The sequence below is a fragment of the Mya arenaria genome, chromosome 10 (assembly GCF_026914265.1).
Source record: "Mya arenaria isolate MELC-2E11 chromosome 10, ASM2691426v1".
NCBI lineage: Eukaryota > Metazoa > Mollusca > Bivalvia > Myida > Myidae > Mya > Mya arenaria.
In genome coordinates, this window is record NC_069131.1 from 73,790,134 (window position 1) to 73,811,695 (window position 21,562).

A 21,562-nucleotide genomic window follows, 5' to 3' on the forward strand; every position below is an offset into this window, starting at 1 on the left:
GTATCATAACTGTCTCGGTGTCGTCATCGGCGTTGGCAGCCAATGCCTTTTAAATCAAGATCTTCTGATGAAGTATTTCCCGCAAAATTGGTAAGGCGTTCTGAAACACATGAACATGTTCAAGCCTTGTACCTCGTTTATGCTTAAATATTTAACTCCTCGGATTATCCCTGTATTTTTCATTGTATAAAAAAAACACACGTGTGTATGATGCTTGATAAAGAGTTTACCTTAAAAACATAATACTTGACCTTGTAAATGTTTGTTTTTTGTCCATCAAACCCACTTTTGCATTATCACGATCCGTTAATTGTTCATCTTCCCGACTTTATATTGTGGAAGGCCCTTTTATCATTCCGAAAAGCGCTAAGAAATTAAAATGTAGTTTTGAGGATATCTCAATCCCCTTGTTCGCTCTATGAGACATGAACAACCATTGCTATGGTAAATTCAGTGTATTGCATCTTTCATCATGATATTTACGTATCTGCGGGATCATTTTGGAAAACATAATTAATGTTGCAGCCATGGGAGCACTTGTATTATGATGGATATACCATCCTCACTGTAAACCGTTCCTGAATAAACAACATATAGAAAAGCAGATGTTCTAGAAAGACTATGAAACGTCGAATGATAAAACTTATGTGTTTTTTACTGTTGAATGCATTTTACAAAATACGTTAGCACACCGATATCATTTGTATTCAATAATTGAATGTTTGCACCTTTTATTTTATGTCTGATTACCTCATGAAGTCAAGATCATAAATGATATCGACGAATTAATAAACTATTAATATATTCAACTTGAAAGGAGTTACCTTTTAATACATTATGCAATTGTAATACTTAATTTATTCAATGATATACAATATTTAACGTTAAATATGTTATTTCTACATACATATTGAAGATACGGTTATTCCCCGTTTTATTTATAGAAATTGAATATATGGTTCGCAAAAAAGTCAATGGGTCTCAATTTGTGTATTTTAATGGGAAAATTATCAACTGTTGTCTAGCTATTCTCTTACTGTTTTTAGTGTTTATGCCCATATCCCCACAAATGGGATCACTTGGAGGATTCAAATTTAGAACCAACCTCAATATTTCAATATATTTCTAAATTAATATTATGAAATGGGTTAAAAAGAAACTCGCGCATGCGCACTGGCTGTGGTCCTAGGTCCTAGGTGATGCTAAGTAAGTCATTCTATTTTGATTTTAATAATCAGCTTATTCGACAGTCCAGCTGAGCCCGTCCAATGGCGAATATGGTTAAGTAAATCTAAAATGAAAAACCAGATTACATCTAAAACATATTTTTTTCACTTCATGTTATCTTATAAATGTTAATTGTACTTCATTTGAACAGGATGTTTAACGTCATTGTCGCCTAATTCTGTTCTCGATGGAGTTATTTTCAGCCGGTGTGAACAATATCGATAAGAGACTGAGACAATTCGAATCAATTTGTAATAGTGATGATATAGGGGATGAATTTAATTTTGTGTCGTTACAAGACTTAGTTAATCCGTCTCGTAAATGATGTGACAACATGTTGAAATCGTCCAGACAATCCAATCAACAATATATTATAGTGGATGAGTTTAATTTTGTGTCGTTAGAATACTTAGTTAATCCGTCTCGTAAATGATGTGACAAAGACGGATAACACATAGAATGATTTTGACGAAATATAGATACCTTTATCGCTCCAAAAGAAAACATTCCCATTGAATGTTCTCACATCAATCTTATTGACAGTTAATTACTTTATTCTATGCATTATATGGACTTTTTTCTACCAAGGTTTTTAACTAAAGATACGTTTCTTATTATCGAGGGAATCTGTATCTAAATAAAATAATTATTTTATTTCTCCCAGTTTCTATTATGCGTATGAAATGAAATAAATGAAGAGTTGTTTTACCAAGTTCGCGAGGTTGACTATTCAATTAATTCAGGATTGATGCTTATTCTACCTTGCATTCATTTGGAACATTCGCAAAATCGCGGCGAAGTGTTCATATTTATTCTTCATATTTACATTTCCGCTTTTCATTGATTTTTTTGTGATAATAAAGATATTGGTTTAATGATTTTCGCGTATAGTAAGATTACTTATTTAAATACGTGTTTTATATATGCATGATTCAGTCTCAGGTCCTTCGTGCAAAACTCCGCCTATAAAGGAAACAAAAGGTCGAGGAGTACTTGCAAAATGAATAACAATTTCATCGTACAGAAATTCAAGTGCGAAAGTAATTTTTTCATAAAATGTCCTCAAATGTTTCTCTGATGAAAAATGTTAAAGAACGTTATGGAATCACCTATGGGATTCCCATATAATCAGTGAAAACATCTCTGACGAAAACAACCGTCAAATTTACAATTAATCATTACTTGTTTTTTTATTAAGAGAACTATTCAGATTTTCAATTGCGCGATAGCTAGTTTGAGCAATCTGCGGTCAAAGTAAGTTAATTATTCATTTAAGCTTTATAAAACAATTAATTGGGCAGCCAGTTTTCGCTCGTCTTTTTCAGATGCACATATAATGGTACATTATAAGCCATTAGACAATTAAAACTCTTTTGCGTCTATACATCGTTAGGTTACTTTACATTATGGAACTGACAATTTGCATATCGTCTCCATTCAAAAGCCATGAACAAAACTACATACAAACGTTTACAAAAAGCACATTTTTATTTCAACAGTTCATAAAGTTCTTAAACTGGCAAAATTAAATGATTCATGAACAATAAAATCAGTTAAAGTGATACATACATAAACGTTATCCTGTGACAAAACATATTAAGCATGTAAACGCATTAAGCAACATACTTACACAACGTACGCGCAAAAAATATATAAATAAATGACTTACTAATAATTGGCAGTTGGTTGTGTTTCTTAATTGATATTGATGGATGTTTTCGTTTTTTTTAATGGAAATTTAGAGTTGGAAATTTATAAAATAGATATTTGATTGTCAACGCTTTTCTGAATGAATAAATGTGGATGTATCTGGTGATCTCATTGCCTGATGCATGAGCATGAGCACTCAAGTATTTTATACTAGCTCGCGTGTGTTCGTAGTCTACATTAAATGCATTTCGCACTCAACACACAATATGTCAGCATTTAATTTTGGACTTCTAAACAATTGAATCGGCGACGGGCTGCGGTGGGTCTGCCGACTTAATCAGTTTGACTTAAAATACATACTAAAAGCAGATATGGCTGGTTGAGAAATACCCATGACATAAACTACAAACAATATGATGAGCTCTCTCAACTAATGTTTTTAATACAATACTGAAACACTAACCCTACACGTATTTTGGCAAGAAATTGACTAACAGATTGTACACGTATTTTTTTAACATATTGCCTAAAAGATTGTCCTAGTAGTGTCGTAAGAGATTGCTTAAGTGATAATACAATTATTGTCGTAAGAGATTGTCAAATAACTCTTACAGATATTTTGTATAAGAGACTGTAAAACATCATACACGTTTTTCCAGAGTCAGAGGAGCTTTCTCCGTTGTTTTTTTATGCCATCGTCCAAAGATGTATTTGAATGCATTTGTTTTGATGAAGATGGGAAACGAAAAATGTATAAAAAAATCTCAATTAAAGAAGACACCTAACGCTTCCTACACGTGTGACAGAAATTGGAATGAGCATTGCACAGTTCCATGCATTACATCGCGAATAGTACATTCAATGTAATTCTTAACAACTCTATTCAATTCATTTCGTCATATTTTAATATTAAAGAACCAGGATTGACCTTTAGGTCTGACACTTGCTCTTCAACTGTCAACCTCCGAATATCACATGGAAAAGATTCAAATTGTTGGTTTTATTTACGATGAGTTTCGGAATCCAATTTGAAGGTATGGAGGCATATTCCGGGCATGTAAAAATATTTCAGTTTATGCCCTATACCTTTGAGTTTGAAACCTTTTCATGGCATTAAGGTTCAGTAGAACCTGAAGTTAAGTGCATGAGTCTTAGAGTTAGACGCAGTTCGTGTTCAGCTATTTTTGTTCCCTGACGGATAAAAAGGTCACAGACCTAACACGCCACAGTTCATATATGAGTTAAAGCGTAGCAATGACATGATCATCAACTATACAGCCTTCTACTATAAAAACGACATAGAATAAATGTTTCATTCACTATCTAAAATAAGCTAATTTAGGTTTTGAAAAACATTCTCAATCGCTTTTGACAGGTTTTCGTTTACTTCGTCCATTAACACCTGTAACAACAGAAAAGTTTGCAGAATAATTTCCTAAAGTCTCTTCGGAAGTTACGTACACATGTGAAATATACCAGAGGATTCGCCATGTTATTTATCACAAACGATCTCAGAAAAATGTTATACGTCACAACCTGTAATGACGTCATATCCTGCGCAAAATCTGGTCGAAAGGTAGAGTAGATGATAAAAGCAAGATGAGGAATGAAAGAGAGCACAAAAACGGCCGTCAACCAACAAAACATGCTGGTCATCTCATGGGCGGCTCTATTTACGCGGCTAGCGGCGTTGGACGCTGCCTTCCCAACGGGCGTGTGTAGTCTGTACGTTCCCTCAGTTTGTTCTGACGCCGTGGTCTTCATTAAGATACTTCCAGCTGTGTTTTTATGTGTGTTTGTCGCATCTTTTTGTATACACAGTGACTGGCTTGATTTGGTTGAATTGTTTAAGATCGAGCTTGTGGAGTAACGTCTCGTAAATTTCAAATGCCACTGTAATTGTCGTCCAATCCGAATGTACAACACAAGCAATGTAGCAAATGATATACTCACGACTATGGATTGGAATGGGAAGTATATTTTGGGCCATATTGAATCAGTTTGTATAAAGTGGTCTTCAACAAAGCATTCAATTCCTGTGATATTGTGAACTCCAGTTTTGACTGTCCTTATTCCGTAAATAAATATAGCCGGGACGGCCACTACAACTCCCATAATACAAGACACAATACACATGGCATGCATTCGCCTTGTTTTCATTTCAACCAGCTCAAAAATGCAGATAGCCCGGTGCCTTTCAATGGCAATACTTACGAATATAAACACTGACGTCCCAACAAGAAAAACGTGGACAAAACGTAACGTTTTGCATACGTTCTCGGACGGAAACTGGTATGGATGAATCATGCTGAACACCAGAAGTGGCGTTCCGATGCTGCACGCTATTAAGTCTACAACAGCAAGCCACAGAATAAACACACGTGAAAATGAGCTTGGGTGGGGTATGTAGACGCTTAACACGATCAGGTTTCCGATGATCCCGATCACTGCAAGCGAAGCGCAGATGAAAATGGCCGGAAGATGTAGCGTGGCCAAAGCGTCGTTGAGTTCCGTCAACGAGGCGTTGACGTCGAATTCGTCCCGCCATGATTTTGGTAAAGTTGTGTACATCTTCAGTTTCCTACCGTGGCTCTTTGACTATACACCGCACTAACATCCCTGAAGATAAAAAACAATATGTTTAGTGAAAATAAATGTCATCTTGTTAGATAACTATTCGTCTTAAAATTCCAATTCTATGTCGATAATATGCTTTTTTTTATGTTAGATACACGAAAACGTCGCTTATTATATACAATTTTCAAAAATACACGCGCATTTTATTTTGTCCTCGAAATTATACGTTTTCAAAAAAGGTTTGCGTTACCGAAATTGTTATAATTTAAAGTAAGCAAATGCTATGCTATTAAAGCCCTTATCTTATTCATCTTAATTCCTACACTGATAATTCAACAACCTGTTCAAAAATGTTGACTTGTGGCTTGAATGGTTGGCAAATATGCTAGTTCGAAATTACGTAAAAGATTTATAATGTACAAACCACTCGGCGTATATCCCTCTTAATATTCCTCATCAACACTGATAATTCAACAGCCTGTTCAAAAAGAATTTGTCTTGTGATTTCTATGAAAAGTTGGCAAATATGCCTATTCGAAATAGCTAGATAAATTTGATGTACAAACCACTTCACGTATCTTGAGGTATAGCTTTTATGAGCAGTTGTTCGACTTTTTCGATATATAATGTACTTACCACTGAAAGTATATTTCGTCTGAAGAATAAGCTCCCTGAAATAGGATAAAATTAAAGATAATGTTTCCTTCAAAACATTACATGATTTTACTTAAAGCTGCACTCTCACAGGTTGGCAGTTTAAACAATTTTGATTTTTGTATCAATGCCTTCAATTCAGTCATATAAGATAACTTAACAGATCTCAATTGTTTGGAAAATTGACGAAAAAATCTTTTTAAGGCATTACTAACGCTTTTAGACATAAAACAGCAATGTTCGAATATGAAAAAAATGCGAACTGATCTTTTGTCAGCCGTCTTGTGTCAATAGTTTCGAGTCATTTACGCAAAATTTGTCTTATTCCAATAGAAAAAAAAATAAAAAAAAGATGTTAAACTGAGAGGGCAGCTTAAACCTAATAATTTTATCAAGAATTTGTCAGCGATAGATCCAACATAGTGATGCTATCTACTCATTCTAACTGAATTTTTTTTATTAAAGTAAACAAAGGCCACCGGCCAAAAATCACAGTACCTATAACCCATAAAATGGAAAAAAAAATAAGAAATACATATATGATGATGCTAGAACAGAAATGTATAAAAAAAAAACTTACATGGATTTTATATTCCATAGAAGATGTATGTATATCGTTAATTGTAACATTGAATCAGCATTGTTAAAACCTATTAATACCACAATCAAAACACCTTATATGCCAATCATGATTGTCAAAGTATACATGTAAGTGTACATTTAGGTTATAATAACACTGTCTTATCATATATATTCCGATTATTCCTCATCAACACTGATAATTCAACAACTTGTTCAAAATTAACTAAACTTTATGGATTCTATGAGCAGATAGAATACAATGTACATAACGTCTTTGTTTCAAAAGTTACGTGTATCTACTTTACCTTACATTTCTTCTCAAGCATTGGCCCGACATATCAGATCAATCTAGAAATCATATAAACAAAACAGCATACATAATGAAATCCTAAAATCCTACAATCAAAACACCATATGGTTTATTAGTAAGTGAAAGGTACAAGTATGTGTAAACTGCGGTTGTATAACAACACCGTGAGAGAATCTAGACAACCAGTTCGCGCTATTAATGATTAATCCGTCTGCTCTCCGCTATATTTTGAAAACAGCAGGCGACAGGCATTTATACGTGCAATTGCCTATATTTAACAAATCCAATATCAATATAAATGTATATACATCTGATCCGAAGCATGAATGCGCTTGTATCGTTAATGAATATACTAAACATTACCTTCAACTCACTATCGAAAATGTTGATACTAGCAAAAGATATCGCATTAAACTTTCTTTTAGCAACAAGGGTATAGATCTTCTTAATCTAAATAATTTATTAAAGAATAAAAATGTAGAAAAATGTATTCCACAATACTTTAAGAATAAAGAAATGCCAATGATATGTTACAAATATAAAAAAGCCTATTAGAAATTTCATATTTAATTATAATAAAGTAGTATCAGAAGATGAAATTTCCGCAAATACACCTTCTTCTTTAGATTGTATTGACTCCATGTACCGCTACGACCCTGTTAGACATATTGTTACAGGAGATTTTTCTTTTATTAAAAATAATCTTCTTAGAAAACTTCCAAATAAAGGTCCTAAATACTAGATAGCATCTGAAATTAATTTCCAACACTTTATCCAAATATAGTAAAAGCTGGTGCAAAAGAGAAGGGGTCGAACCAAATGCCTTATTGCCGTGGATGAATAAAATATTGTACCTAATAGATAAGAAAATAGAGTTTTTCAACAATAATCCGTTGGCCCTTCCCCCAAAGTCTATTTCGATAACTCCAAAGCTGATCATGGATATCATATCTCTACATAAAAAATTGTATTTGTACCAGCTGATAAAGCAGCTAATAATGTAATCATAATTTGACGTTTATATTATGTAAATACTATTATTAAAGAGTTTCAATTTTCTAGAACTTACATTCCTAGCCAACTCGATGAAGAAAGTGTTCTTAAAAATCATATTGATTCTAATGCTAAATTTCAAGTTCTTTTGAATGATGATCATAAAAACATTCCTACAAAAATCCGTATAAATCACGATTTAATGTTAATTCCATTTCTTGTTCTACTAAACAAGTTTCAATTTTACTAAAATCCTGCTTAACTGCTATAAAGTTTCATGTGAAAAAATACTGTAGTAAAGTTTATGAGAATTCTGGAATTAATCTCTTTTGGTCTATCAATAATTCTTTAAATTTAGTTAATGATTTTGAAAATAGACAGTATAAGGTCTCAGTGCTTAATACTTATGACTTTACAACGCTCTATACATCTATTACACAACCTTTAGTTACAAATTGACTCCTCTTATCGAAAAAACTTTTGCGAGGGAGAAAACTACTCACATGGCAGTAAATGTTAAAAAAGCTTTTTTTACTAATGATTCCCCCGATAAATATATCTATTAGACGTGCAAAGATGTCATTGAAGTTTTAAATTTTGTACTCAATTATTATTTTCTAAAATTCGGTAAATGTTTATATAAGCAAACGATTGGAATTCCAATGGGTGTCAATTATGCACCTTAACTTGCAGACCTCTTTTTATCCTGCTATGTTATGTTGAAATTATCTAAGTCTGGAGATCTAGCTCTTGTTGATAAATTCAATAGCACCTTTATGATATTCTAAGTTTAGATAATCCTGTGTTTACATATAACATTCATTCGATATACCCTTCACAATTGCAACTTAATTTATCTAATACATCCCTTTTAAAGGCATCATATTTAGATCTGCAACTTGAAGTAAAGGAATATATATTGAGTATCAATCTTTATGATAAACGTGATGATTTTAATTTTAAAATAATTAATTACCCTTCTTTAGATGCTGATGTTCCTAGTTCACCATCATATGGTGTTTTAATTGCAGAGTTGATAAGATTTGCTAGAATATGTACAGATGTAAAAAATATCAGCTCTCGCAGTAAACTTATGACGCAAACACTTCTAAAACAGGGTTTCAGATATTATAAATTAAGGAAAACTTTCTCAAAATTTTGTAATAGTCATTATAATCTCATATCAAAGTACAATAGTAGTCTTAAATTGCTGATTGTTTATAGCTTATAATATTGCTCATCCCGATATTTATGGTGATGTTTTAAAGAAAATTCGTTAAAATGTTTCAAGCAGGTAGTCGAGCAGATAGACTTAATAAATTACTTGGATTTTATTTAAACCGTGGATATAAAGGCAATATTTTGAAGAGCACATGCCTTCTAGTTTTTGAAACAAAATATAGGATTGAATATAGCATCCTTTTATAACTTAGCTTTCAGTCCTTGGATTTTCTATGAAGATTTTGCTAATTCATGTTATCATTAAAACCGTTCTTGGCGAACACGTTTTTGGCTGACCCGGAGTGTTTTGGCATGTGACTTCATTTTCTTCAAATATTTTACATTTTCAAATCATTTGGAAGGAAAGATTAGCGCATATATGTCGCTTTTATTTTTAATAATGTTTTCTTTATTTGTTCCCAGTTTTAGAACAATGATGCTTTTTATTATGAAACTCTATGATCATACAGTTTTAAACATTTTATTTTATAAGGCAGACTGTGTTGGATGTTTATAGATTCTAACAATTATTGCATCGTACCTTTGAAAGGTTTTTGCATTAGGTGCTCTGAATTGTTTCCCTCCGTCTGCAGATAGAGTTGGGATCTCTAATCAAAGAAGTATTTGGGGTTTACCTATACGTTTATTATTATTTGTTTTATTAATAAGTTTCCTCAAGTTAATGCATACTTTGATAAGATTTACCTTTTGCGTTTTATCTCTATTAAGGATTGTTGGGATAAGAGTGAGGTATATGCACATAAACTGGTTTAAACCCCCAGTAAATTTACATTTTACTGACCGTTTCAAGGCGGTACCTAACAATTCATGATAAACATACCTATTTTTTAATGTATAGTATGTATGCACTGTGCTGTTTGCGGAGTTTTGTGCCGTTGTTCTATGTTTCTTGTTTGTGATTTTGTGTTCTGTGTCTTTGGCGTTGGCCCAGTGCCACTAAACCGGGTATATGTTTGAACGTTTTGCTACTGAGCTTGATTCTGTAGCTTTTTGAATAAATATTAAGCTAACAAACTGCGAAGTATTTGTTAAATTTGTAAATTCTGCTTATAATAAATGTTAGATTTTCAAATCAAAAAGAGAACACTCCAAAACAAATCCTGTGACTCAAACAGCTTCAATACCCCACATGAATACTAATGTGTTCGATATATGTAACATTCCAAACCATACTCAGTCTTGTTTACAAAACGCATCAAATGAATTGAATATATTACAAATTAAATCAAATTATATTGACATGTGATTCTCTCTACCCCATAGAAAGATTTGCAACTACGCATGTTCATATGCACATATAACCACTTTTCATAGGTTGTTGCTTAATAAACTACTGTGATGTATTGATATAAAGCAGCAATTTTCACCGTGTGTAAATAACGCGTTATCAATGATGAGCGGAACCATTCAAATACTGTTTCTGACTCTAGGCTGTTACCCACATATTACCTGGTCGCTCGATAAAGTGCAATTAGGCCATTGCAAATTGATTTTACTTAATTGTTCAGACAACAGATACCAATAATTGATTAGTTGATAAAGCATTAGATACCTCCTGCTTTGTAAATAATGGAACATTCTTCCATTATCTAATCTTTTAAATTATTAGTATACATGTTCATACTTCAATTTCATTTGGACAAACAAATATGGTGTAGCTTCATTTGATTGTTTTTCTGCTTAATAGAGAAGCTACAGGGAATATAGACTGACAAAACATTAAAAATTATGTATATTATGCCATATTAAGAATGATTTTTAAGATGTTCTTGTTTCAATGACGTTCAATCAAAGTTTATAAAATATATGAATGAAACAAGAAACATAGAACAGCACACAACTCTACAAACATGTCATTTCATCATTTAGTTGCTGAGCTGCAGACAAAGGATCATCGACAATAATATACAAGGTAGTATCATCTGCGAAAAGACGTATGGGTGATTTTATTTCCCGTACGATATCATTTATAAAGACCAGAAAGAGTAGGGGTCCAAGAATTGAACCCTGTGGTACTCCGGCAGATATTGAAACCGTATCTGATATAGTACCAGACAGGACAACCCTCTGTTTTTTCTCACTGAGATAATCAGTAAGCCATGATAATAGGGAACCGGAAATACCACTTTCACGAAGCTTGTAAAGTAGACCTTCATGCCACACACGATCAAAGGCTTTTGAGATGTCACAGAATACTACCATTACTTCTTTACCCTCGTCTAGTGCAAGACAGTGATAGGAGAAGGAGTGATAGATAGTTACATGCTGATTTACAGTGGAGTCTTTTGGGACAAACCCTGACTGAAATGGGGTTAAGATATCATTTTGACGGAATAAGTTAAACATGTGTTTATGCAAAATCCTTTCTTAAACCTTACTTATAACACCCAATAGGGATATTGGACGATAATTACCAACAGCTTGGGGATCTGATTTCTTTAAAATCGCACAGACATGAGCCAGTTTCCACTGGTTAGATACTTTACCAGAACGAAGAGAGTAATTAAAAAGATTTCGAAGGGGCTGTGAAATTTCGGTTCCCTTAGTACAAAGCTATTTACAGAGTCAGGTCCTGTTGCCTCTCCAGTTTTAAGTACCTTAATTGAATCTATAAAATCCTGTTGGGAAATATCAAAATCTTGCAAGAATGGGACATCAGAGACAGTAGGAAGAGGTCTGTTAGTAAACATTCAGAACGCTCTGAGATTGGAAAAAGTTATTCAGAAGATTTGCCTTGTCAATGATAGATTCGTATACGATGCCGTCGTGGATGAGAGGGGGAATGTGTTTAGAAGCCGGCGTAGCACTAGTAAAATGTTTGATAGTTTTCCAAACATCGGACGAGGAAAATGTATTTCCCTGAAGTTTCTAGGCAGGTTTTTTCATAATGTGATTGTTTTGCAGTTTTTATGATATGGTTAGCATTATTGCGAATAGTCCTGTAAGCTTGCCAGTGATTTTCATAGTTTGAGCGTCTGGCCCTTTTGTATGCTCTTTGTCTCTGGCGGAGTAATTTACGAAATTCATAATGAAACCACGGAGGGTCCTGAGTGCAAATCGTTATAGACTTTTACGGTATACATTATTCACAAAATATCAAAAGTTGATTGGTAAAATTTTTAGCGTAAATATAAATATTCGTGTGAAAACATGCATTCCAGTCAAAAGATGCCATTGGAAATTGATGTTATGTTTAGCTTAATTGTTCAGACAGCAGATACCAATTGTTGAATAATTTATAAATAAAGGATCATGAAGGGTTTATAATTGATGAAACATTATGGCATGATCAAATATATTCAATTACAAGTATGCATTTTCAAATTTCAGATTCATATGGACAAATAAACGTCGAATAAAAATATAGTGTGGCTTCATTCGATAGCTTTTTCTTTCAGCGGATTGACTATCGAAATAAGACGAAATAACAAACGGAAAAAATAAACATTGATTTCTTAAATAGCTAATGCCATAACAATTAAAAAAATGTATCAGTAATAAGAAACGATCCTTTGAAATGTTTTAACTGTGCTTGCAAGATTATACCGTGTATACTCTATTCCCTTTGAAATAGGTACATTCTTTTGGACAGCGCAGTAACTTTAAGTAAAGAGGAAGGTCCGAAGATCAGATCTGAAAATTTTGTTAGAGTACAGCCTTAAAATATATGAGCATGTTTAACCAAAAATTGGTCAAATGTTTTATTGTTAATCGATGATATTGTTTAAGTCTTGATCGTATAAGTTTTATTATAAATCAATCATATTGTTTAAGTCTTGATCGTATAAGTTTTATTATAAATCAATGATATTGTTTAAGTCTTTATCGTATCAGTTTTATTGCAAATCAATGATATTGTTAAAATCTTGATTGTATAAGTTTTATTGGAAATTATTGATATTTTTAAGTCTTGATCGTTTAAGTTTTATTGCAAATCAATCATATTGTTTAAGTTTTGATCGTATAAGTTTTATTGTAAATTAATGATATTTTTAAGTCTTTATCGTATAATCACTGCAGTAACCATTAACGACCGGATTTTCCGAAATAATATAGAATAATGTAAATTACTGGATACACAGCTTAAAATTGTTTTAAGGTGTGAACATTATGTTTTCTTGCATGTATTGTTTGACAAGAGGCCTTTAAGAATAAGTCGAAATAAACTGTTGTTTTGTTCTGCTATCAAAACAAAAAGAAATTCAAAATGGAATAATATGACATTGATAACTTAAATAACTAATGACATAACAATTCACTAACTATATATGAGTAATAAAAAACGACACATTGCAATGTATTATTTGTTCCTACAATGTTTTATTGTGCTTACTGTGAAATATATACCTGCTTCAGAACAGCGGCATTAAATAAACAGGCAAGTTCGAAGATAAGCACGAGCCTCAAGAGATATGAGCCTTATCAAATATAATAATCAGCAAAATGTGTTCCGTTAAAACAAAAAAAGTTTCATTAACAGGTTTCAAGGCTGAACAGGTTTGGGGGATTTTACCGTGTTTCACGAGTTTGAAAACTTGCATGGCAGCATAATCTGAATGAATCACAAATGGACAGGGTCCCACATACGGTCGTGATTAAAAAAAAACGGGCATGATTTGTCTCTTTTTAGACATTTTGCCCAGAAACGGGCCTGTTTCAAAAATAAATTACTACAAGTGGCTAGATTTTCCTTTCCGAAAAAGATGTAGCGAAACAGCTAACCGGTAATTTGGGATTTATTATGCTCGAGACAACTCCCACACGATTCTGACACTTCAAGATGCACTCTTTCTCCCAAATAATAATATTAACCACTATTAATTGTTTTGATATACCATAAACGATGAATAAATGTCGGAAACAATGGTTCTGATGAAGGAACCTTTTGAGACGATAGAAGATTACAGTATACCTTTTAGCACTCATCAATCATTTAATATTTGTCCGTTTTTAGCTATTAAATACACGCTTAAACGCTTACAATATTGTTAATTTGTGTTCTTAAATGTCATCAGTTTTTGAAAGCCGGTCGCGGCCAACTATCGAATCTAACTAAACTTACTCAAGTTCCATTCTCTAGAAATGCACGCACTTTTATACCTAAATTTTGACCTGAGAACAAGCTTTTTAAAGTTCGATTTCAACAGAAAAATACTCGGATATATATATATATGCTAAACGCATGAACCTCGACTTCTCACAAAAATGAGAGGTGAAAATATAAATGTCGCCTACGTGCAATTTTTGGGGAAGCAATTATTTTGTTTCTACAGAATTTTACAACTAATTTTATTCAGATTAAAAAAAAAGGTCACGTACAGTTGAACATGATCACGTCTCCCGATTGCCATATTATAAACAATGCTGATTTATATGGCAATCGGGAGACATACGCCACAAAAAACACAGCGAGAATAAAGTTCGTTTTGTGTAAACGTACTAAGACCAAGAACGTTTAGACAGAACGAACTTTAAACTCACTGTGTTTCTTGGGGCGTAGTTATAATACACGCTCCGTTGACTGTGTAGAGAGTGGTATTTCGGAAGGCTACTAGTCATTGCCATTGCAAATTGATGTTATGTTTAGCTTTATTGTTTAGACAGCAGATACCAATAGTTGATTGATTTATAAATAAAGGATCATAAAGGGTTAATAAATGATGCAACATTATGGCATGATCAAATATATTCAATTACAAGTATGCATTTTCAAATTTCAGATTTATATGGACAAATAAACTTCGAAAACAAATATGATAGCTTTTTCTATCAGTGGATTGACTATCGGAACAAGAGGAAATTACAAACGGAAAAATTAAACATTGATTTCTTAAATAGCTAATGCCATAACAATTTAAAATAGTATCAGTAATGAGAAACGATCCATTGAAATGTATTTTTTTGTGCTTGTAAGGTTATGCAGTGTTTACTCTACTCTCTTTTAAATAGGTACCTTCTTTTGGACATCGGCAGTAACTTTTAGCAAAGAGATAAGAGCTGAAAACATTGCTAGAGTACAGCCTCAACTTATATGAGGCCTGCACAAAATATGTCTTACCAAAATATGGTAAAATTGGTCTAAAGGATGTAAACAGTGTTTTTGTCATTAATCGTTATTCATGAGTTAATTATAATATACTGCATATTCACTATATCGATAATAATTTACGTGTCAAAAAAATGAAAACATAAAGATACAAATATGTTTTCGTATTGGTTTAGTGCCTCGATATATCAAATAAGCTTAATATTTCCACATGACCTAGAATGTTTATTTGTATCGAAATACTGTGAATCATTGGTAATTTTATTGCACAATTTTAATGATAATTCAAAACGTATACACAGTCTCTCCACACAACGGAAATCAGTCGAACTAAGTTGTATGTCATACTGATTGAATATTAAAATAAATCACCGGAGGTGTTTCGTTTGAAGCGTGCATTATTTTTAAATTGAGCATCATTTTCAAATATGTTACACTTTCATTATGCTTTTAAAATCGTACGAATTTTTGTAACGTCGTTACTTCCACAGGTCGCAGTATCAGTCAGGGTAACGAATCAATTATTTGATATATTTATTTGTTGTTAATATTATTGGCTTTGAAGAGCTTGGATACACAAACACTCGTAAAAACCATCTTTAGAATATTTTTGAAGTGATTTTTCGAGAAATCAGACTTTGATCCCTTTTTAATTGTGTTTTATTTTCAAATCTGTTTCTTTGGATCCAATGACTAGTAGTTATTAAACAAAACAATACCACTTTGTGGCATAGTGAACTTGTCTGGGTTTCCGGTCCCTACAGGTAAATGGGATTTTTAGACTTTCTTTACAAAGCAAATGCCAAATGAATGGTATAATTCAATGTAACAGTATATATTACCTCTAAAATATACTGTTCCGCATTACAATATTTATATGATTGTATGATTTTCTGCTTATCATTCATGAATTTTATTTTGCTAACTTTGCTGTTTGTGCGTACGTGTCACAACATGTGGCAAAGTGTTTACTACCTTAAACTTAGAAAAGGGGTTTTGAAGCAAAAAATACCGGGGGATAACAAATTTACCAGGTCACTTTATGAGCTTTGAAACGGCTAGTACAAAATCATTCATGATTATCTTATCACGCAGGACCATTTGATCCCAAATATGGACACGTCAATTTATCATTTGTGATAACGTTTCACTCCATTTTTAACGGTCATGCAATCAGTTTGTTTTATCTTTACCTTGAGCATTATAATTCTTATCAGTGTGCTCAAACAAGTCACTACAGTGTAACATGAACATTCCGATTATTTTAATAATTCTTATAGGTAAGCTTTTTTCGTCTTTTTCATTTATTACATTGATTATTGACTATTTGTTTGTCATAAATGTATCACTTTTGTCTGTTTTTATGATTTTTATTTTATTTCGAAAAAATATAAATACAAGTAGTTCCATTTTTTATGTGGATTATCAGATGAACATTCTAATTAAACAGTTTAAATCAATTTTGAAGACTTCTAGGCATTAAACGAGTTAAAAAATACTCACTTACTTGTGCTTATTTGGAAACATATCGAACATTTTTACAATTCTAACGAACCTTTGCATAATTTCAACACAGTGGTTACTTCCTTTGCCAGACAGTTATCATTGGCATCATGCAAATCACGTGATGATGTTGAAAATAATGTGACGTCATTCAAAAAGTTACAAAATTAGATCTGCAATTGGCAAGTGCATACACCGTTTAAAACATTGGAAATAACACAACGAAAATTGTTTGTGTGGCATATTTATGTTTAATTTGTAAGTACAGTTGTTATGTTTTTTTATCAGTCAGTTTCAGTCACATATTATATAACACTACAGTATTTTATTTTGTAATGATATGTTATGTGTATTTGTCAAATAGTCCCTTGTAATTCTGTATAGAATGGCCATATACTTGGTTATGTGTTGCATTTAGCTTTTAGTAAGTATATTGACGAGCCCAAATAAAGATATATAACCCATACAATTGGCTGAAGGTCAGCTGATTTAGTAATTGATAGCATATAGAGCTCTTCGGTTATTTTTTATCCAAAACGTTTCGATGAAATATTGTCAAAGAGTTCGAAATGAAGTGATAGAGGAGATTTTCTCTGCTCGTAAAGAGAGATCACTTCATAAAAGATTAAAAGAACTGTTTATGAATGAATAATCAACCTTTTTTGCTGATATTTTGTTTGCTAAGACAAACGATTTAAGAATAGAAATCTCAGGAATTTAATATTAATCATTAACGGTCAGAAAAAAAAATCTTACCTATGTGTATCCGATTTAAAATCGGTTAGACTTGTATCTGATTGGTTAAGCAAAACAGAATAAATGTTTTCTATATCTAGCCGATATTTAGTTCAGTAAACATTTTTTCTATCAAACTGATTGTAAAAGAAGTTGTTACAACATGATATCTATTACTCTCGTTGCACAATGTAATCTTGTATTGTGGAGGAAACCGGAATACTCGAAAGAAACTTGCTAACCACACGATCCAATTCCGGGAGTTGGCCAAGATAGTTATGTTTGTTATCAAATGCATTGAAATGTCTTTCCAAGTATTCCGTTCGTTTTATTTTCAGCATTTCGTTATTGTACTTAAAGTTATAATTCCTGCACTGAAGATAGCATCTCTTATGGAATGAGAACGTGTTGATGACCATTTTGAAAAGGCTAAATGTTTAATTCATGATTTGCTGTCATTTCTACAATAAAGTGCGCTTATTAGAACTAATGTATGTGTTTATTTATCAGACGTCCGTTATGGCGTTGAAAACTGAGGATATCCAACATGGTCCTCTATTTGAACCTATGCAAACAATAATATCGTTTAATTTTTAAAGTTGGCACTGAGGGCGCTTGCATGGACGGATGGGTTCATTACGAAGACTCGTGTTACCTCATTGGACATACAGATCTGTCTTTTATAGATGCTCAGGTACTTGATGAAAGTTATTGTTCATGACCCATTTGTTCCCTTTGCTTATCTTGCATGTTTATTTTACCAATGTGACATATTTCCCATTGTAGTATAAGGTGACTCTCGATGTTCCAAAGGACAAGAAACGTGCTTGATCAAATATAAAACGGTTAAGAAAGCATCTTGTGTTAACATAATGAATTTAATGTCGAACATAACAAATACCTTTTTCTTAATTAAGAGGATTAAGGTTTTGTTGTGTCGACGTACTTGTAACTTATTGACAGAGATCCATGTCCTTTACAGAGATACTGTCAGAGTCATGGGGCGAACCTAGTCAATTTAGAAACCCCAAAAAGAGAACACGTTTCTAAAGGGTTATCTTTCAGATCTGAAAGGTAGGTTGGAATTATTCTTTTTTTACTGATCACGTTCAAGAATATATGGTATTTAACCTTAATTTTGGAATGTTAATGAATTGCAAAATGCGTAGCAGTTCGAATATTTATGACTTTACCAGGACTTTACGTTAGAGGGGGCGTAAGAAAGGCAAACAATGCCCCTTTGACTTCAAAATATTATTTAAGTCGCATTTGAGGATGTGACGGGGTCAAGCCATAAAACAGCCATTATATGGCGCGGACAGACCTTTCGAAACTCAACAACAACAATACGACCAAAAAACAAATATAACACAACTGTTGAAAATATGTTATTTAATACGTTTTGCACTGTCAGTGAAATCTTAGTAAGACTTTACTGGGAGTCAATTCGAGACCATCCAACCTTTCACTTGTCACGACATGTATCAACAAAGTGTGAAGTGTTCCAAATGGCACGACTAGGCATTGAGGCTATGATAATAAACGAATAAATTGCTTTGGAACAGATTCGAAGCATTGGATTGGGCTTACTGACGAAATAACGGAGGGTGTGTGGAAGCAATATCCGTCAGAAGAGCTTTTGACCTTCACCGACTGGGGAACTCACCAGCCGAACAACGGCAAAACATCGAACTGTGCAGCTTATTGGGAGTCATTTGGATACCACTGGGTTGACGAACCGTGCACATCACACTATAAGGCTCTTTGCGAAATGCCGTATGTATCAGTTTATGGTATATGTATACTGTATCAGTATTAATTTTGAGATAATTAAAGGTATATGTGTGCACATGCCACCCGGAAAAGGCATATATTCGAGCTCAAATATGCTTGCGTTCTTTTGGCCTGGCTAAGAGGACATCCATACCGATTAGGGTCTATAAAATAGAAATATAAGAGCTTTATTATAAGGTAGTTTCACGAGAAATTTAGGCTTTTATTCATTATTCAGGTATAAACTAAACTGACTAGTTAGAGAACGTTCTTTACTATAATAAAAAGTGACGTCGTCTGCGAAAACGAATCGTGCTGAGGTATTTACTTGAATAACAAATAATCAAAATAGTCACCAAGAGATAGGATTACAAAGAAATCTTATAACAATGTTATACATTTAATTAAAACCTGTTCGAACATATATATATAAACAAACTCCGATTTTCTGCTTATGACGTACGAAGTTTCGTCAGAATTAAAATGTCACTTTTCCTTCACATCCTTTACGTTGGCACATATATATTGTCAACTTAATTAAGGACGAAGAACATGCTTCATGTAATACATATAGGATCTGACACGAGTTGTCATTTAATACAAGATTTTATTAAACGAGTTTATGAAATTTGTTAGTAAGCGAGCCTCTGGCGAGCTTACTAACACCTTTCATGGATGAGTTAAATAAAATTCTTGTATTAAATGACAACGAGTGTCAGATCTTTTTTATCACATGCTAAAAACGGTGTTTTATTACCAATATAGTTCCACTTTCTGAACCGATTGTTTGACAGCCAAAGTACTCAGAGTAGAATGTCAACGATGCGTCATATAAATAGTTCCAAATTAAAATGACAGAAGTAACTAGCAGTTATCAAGTTTTAATTCTGATAAAGCGCTTAACAAGTCACAACTATAAAATGTATAGTAAAATATCCAACAGCATGAATAACGAACAATTTTAACAAAAAAAACAAACAATAAGTACACAATTTGATGACGTCTTACTCAGAGTACATGCATTTACGCGGTTTATGTGACCTGCATCGATCTATCAAGTTTTACTGTGTGCAGGGATTTAAAAGTTTTTCGCTGTCGCTTTCTACGATGATTTTGCAACGTTTTCTTAGTGTACATAGAGTTTCACAACATGCAGATGATTACGGCGAAGCCTTACTCTGTACTGCATGGATGTTGATGTTGAAAAAGTTCCACCAAAAATGTTTCCAGAGAACATGATGTTTTAGCCGCCATTGGATGTGTAAGGAGGTGTCTGTGCTGCGAAATTCGTGTTTGTGTTTTCGGTAACCGACAGCTGATTAAACTGGCAAGCAAATGGCATTGATTGCATATTGCTTGTGTTGGACAAGATGGAAATGTTTGAAATGTTCTTGTGGTGTTTGTCACTAATGTGGCTGTATTTGCTGACTGACTGGATATTTCTGTGACTAATGATATTCATTATCTGGTTGGCGGAACATTGTTATCAGAAAGTTTTTGTACAAGATGCTTTCTGGCACTATGATTCGTTAGCCATTTGTCTCCCGGAAGTCTTACAGCTCATTATTGAGGTAAGTATTTGTTGGCATTTAAACCATTTTGTTTACAAACAATGCGGAGGGATATCTAGGTTGCGTGTAGTCTAGCCAATAGAAATGTCTGATAGGTTATCTTACACGTGTTTAAGATAAAAATATTCGTTATGGGTATATTACACGGAAAACAAGGGTAAGCATGTGATAAGAAAAATGAAGAAGACTCCATGTCAAAACAAGTGAATATGTAGGAATGAAAATGCAATGATTATACTTAAGAAATAAGATAGTACCCCGTGTAAAGAACAGCACATTCTGAACTAATACTACGTCAAACTATTAGTAAAACATGCATAAAATTATCCAGCCTTGAAAACAGGTTATCCAAGTTATCTTTTTATGATATATTTTCAGGTTCGAGGCTGAGCATATCGTTGGCTAGTTATCAAATATCATTTGTACAACAATGATTTATTTTAATAAAACACTAAGACTGTTATCAAAGGTGTTGTATTTTTTCTGTTTAAAAGGCTTTGTAAATACAAGTATCACACATGATTATTGGTTGAAACTACCCTGACGAAAAAACAAACAAAAAGCTTTAAAAATATCTGACAGATTTTTTTTCTGAGTTAATATTGCTTAACACTTTCTTACATCAGAACGAAGATATAGATAGAGTATGCATTTCACCATTGAAAATGATTGCATCTTCAGCCTATGAAATGCCTTACA

General features: G+C 33.0%; 1 protein-coding gene and 1 long non-coding RNA gene across 2 annotated transcripts; one reads left to right on the plus strand and one right to left on the minus strand.

Moving 5' to 3' along the window:
- Positions 1–2,821: 2,821 nt before the first annotated feature.
- Positions 2,822–5,460, minus strand: LOC128206945 (annetocin receptor-like). Its single transcript, XM_052909689.1, has one exon. The coding sequence runs from the start codon at positions 5,446–5,448 to the stop codon at positions 4,273–4,275; it is 1,176 nt and encodes a 391-aa protein (XP_052765649.1). The 5' UTR covers positions 5,449–5,460; the 3' UTR covers positions 2,822–4,272.
- Positions 5,461–16,477: 11,017 nt separating this feature from the next.
- Positions 16,478–18,551, plus strand: LOC128205480 (uncharacterized). Its single transcript, XR_008256255.1, has 3 exons — positions 16,478–16,561; positions 18,119–18,213; positions 18,502–18,551. It is a non-coding gene; the product is annotated as an uncharacterized LOC128205480 (long non-coding RNA).
- Positions 18,552–21,562: the final 3,011 nt, after the last annotated feature.

What these genes read in the sequence shown, in the direction of transcription:
- LOC128206945 (XM_052909689.1), bottom strand. Translation starts at nt 5,448, where the DNA reads ATGTACACAACTTTACCAAAATCATGGCGGGACGAATTCGACGTCAAC.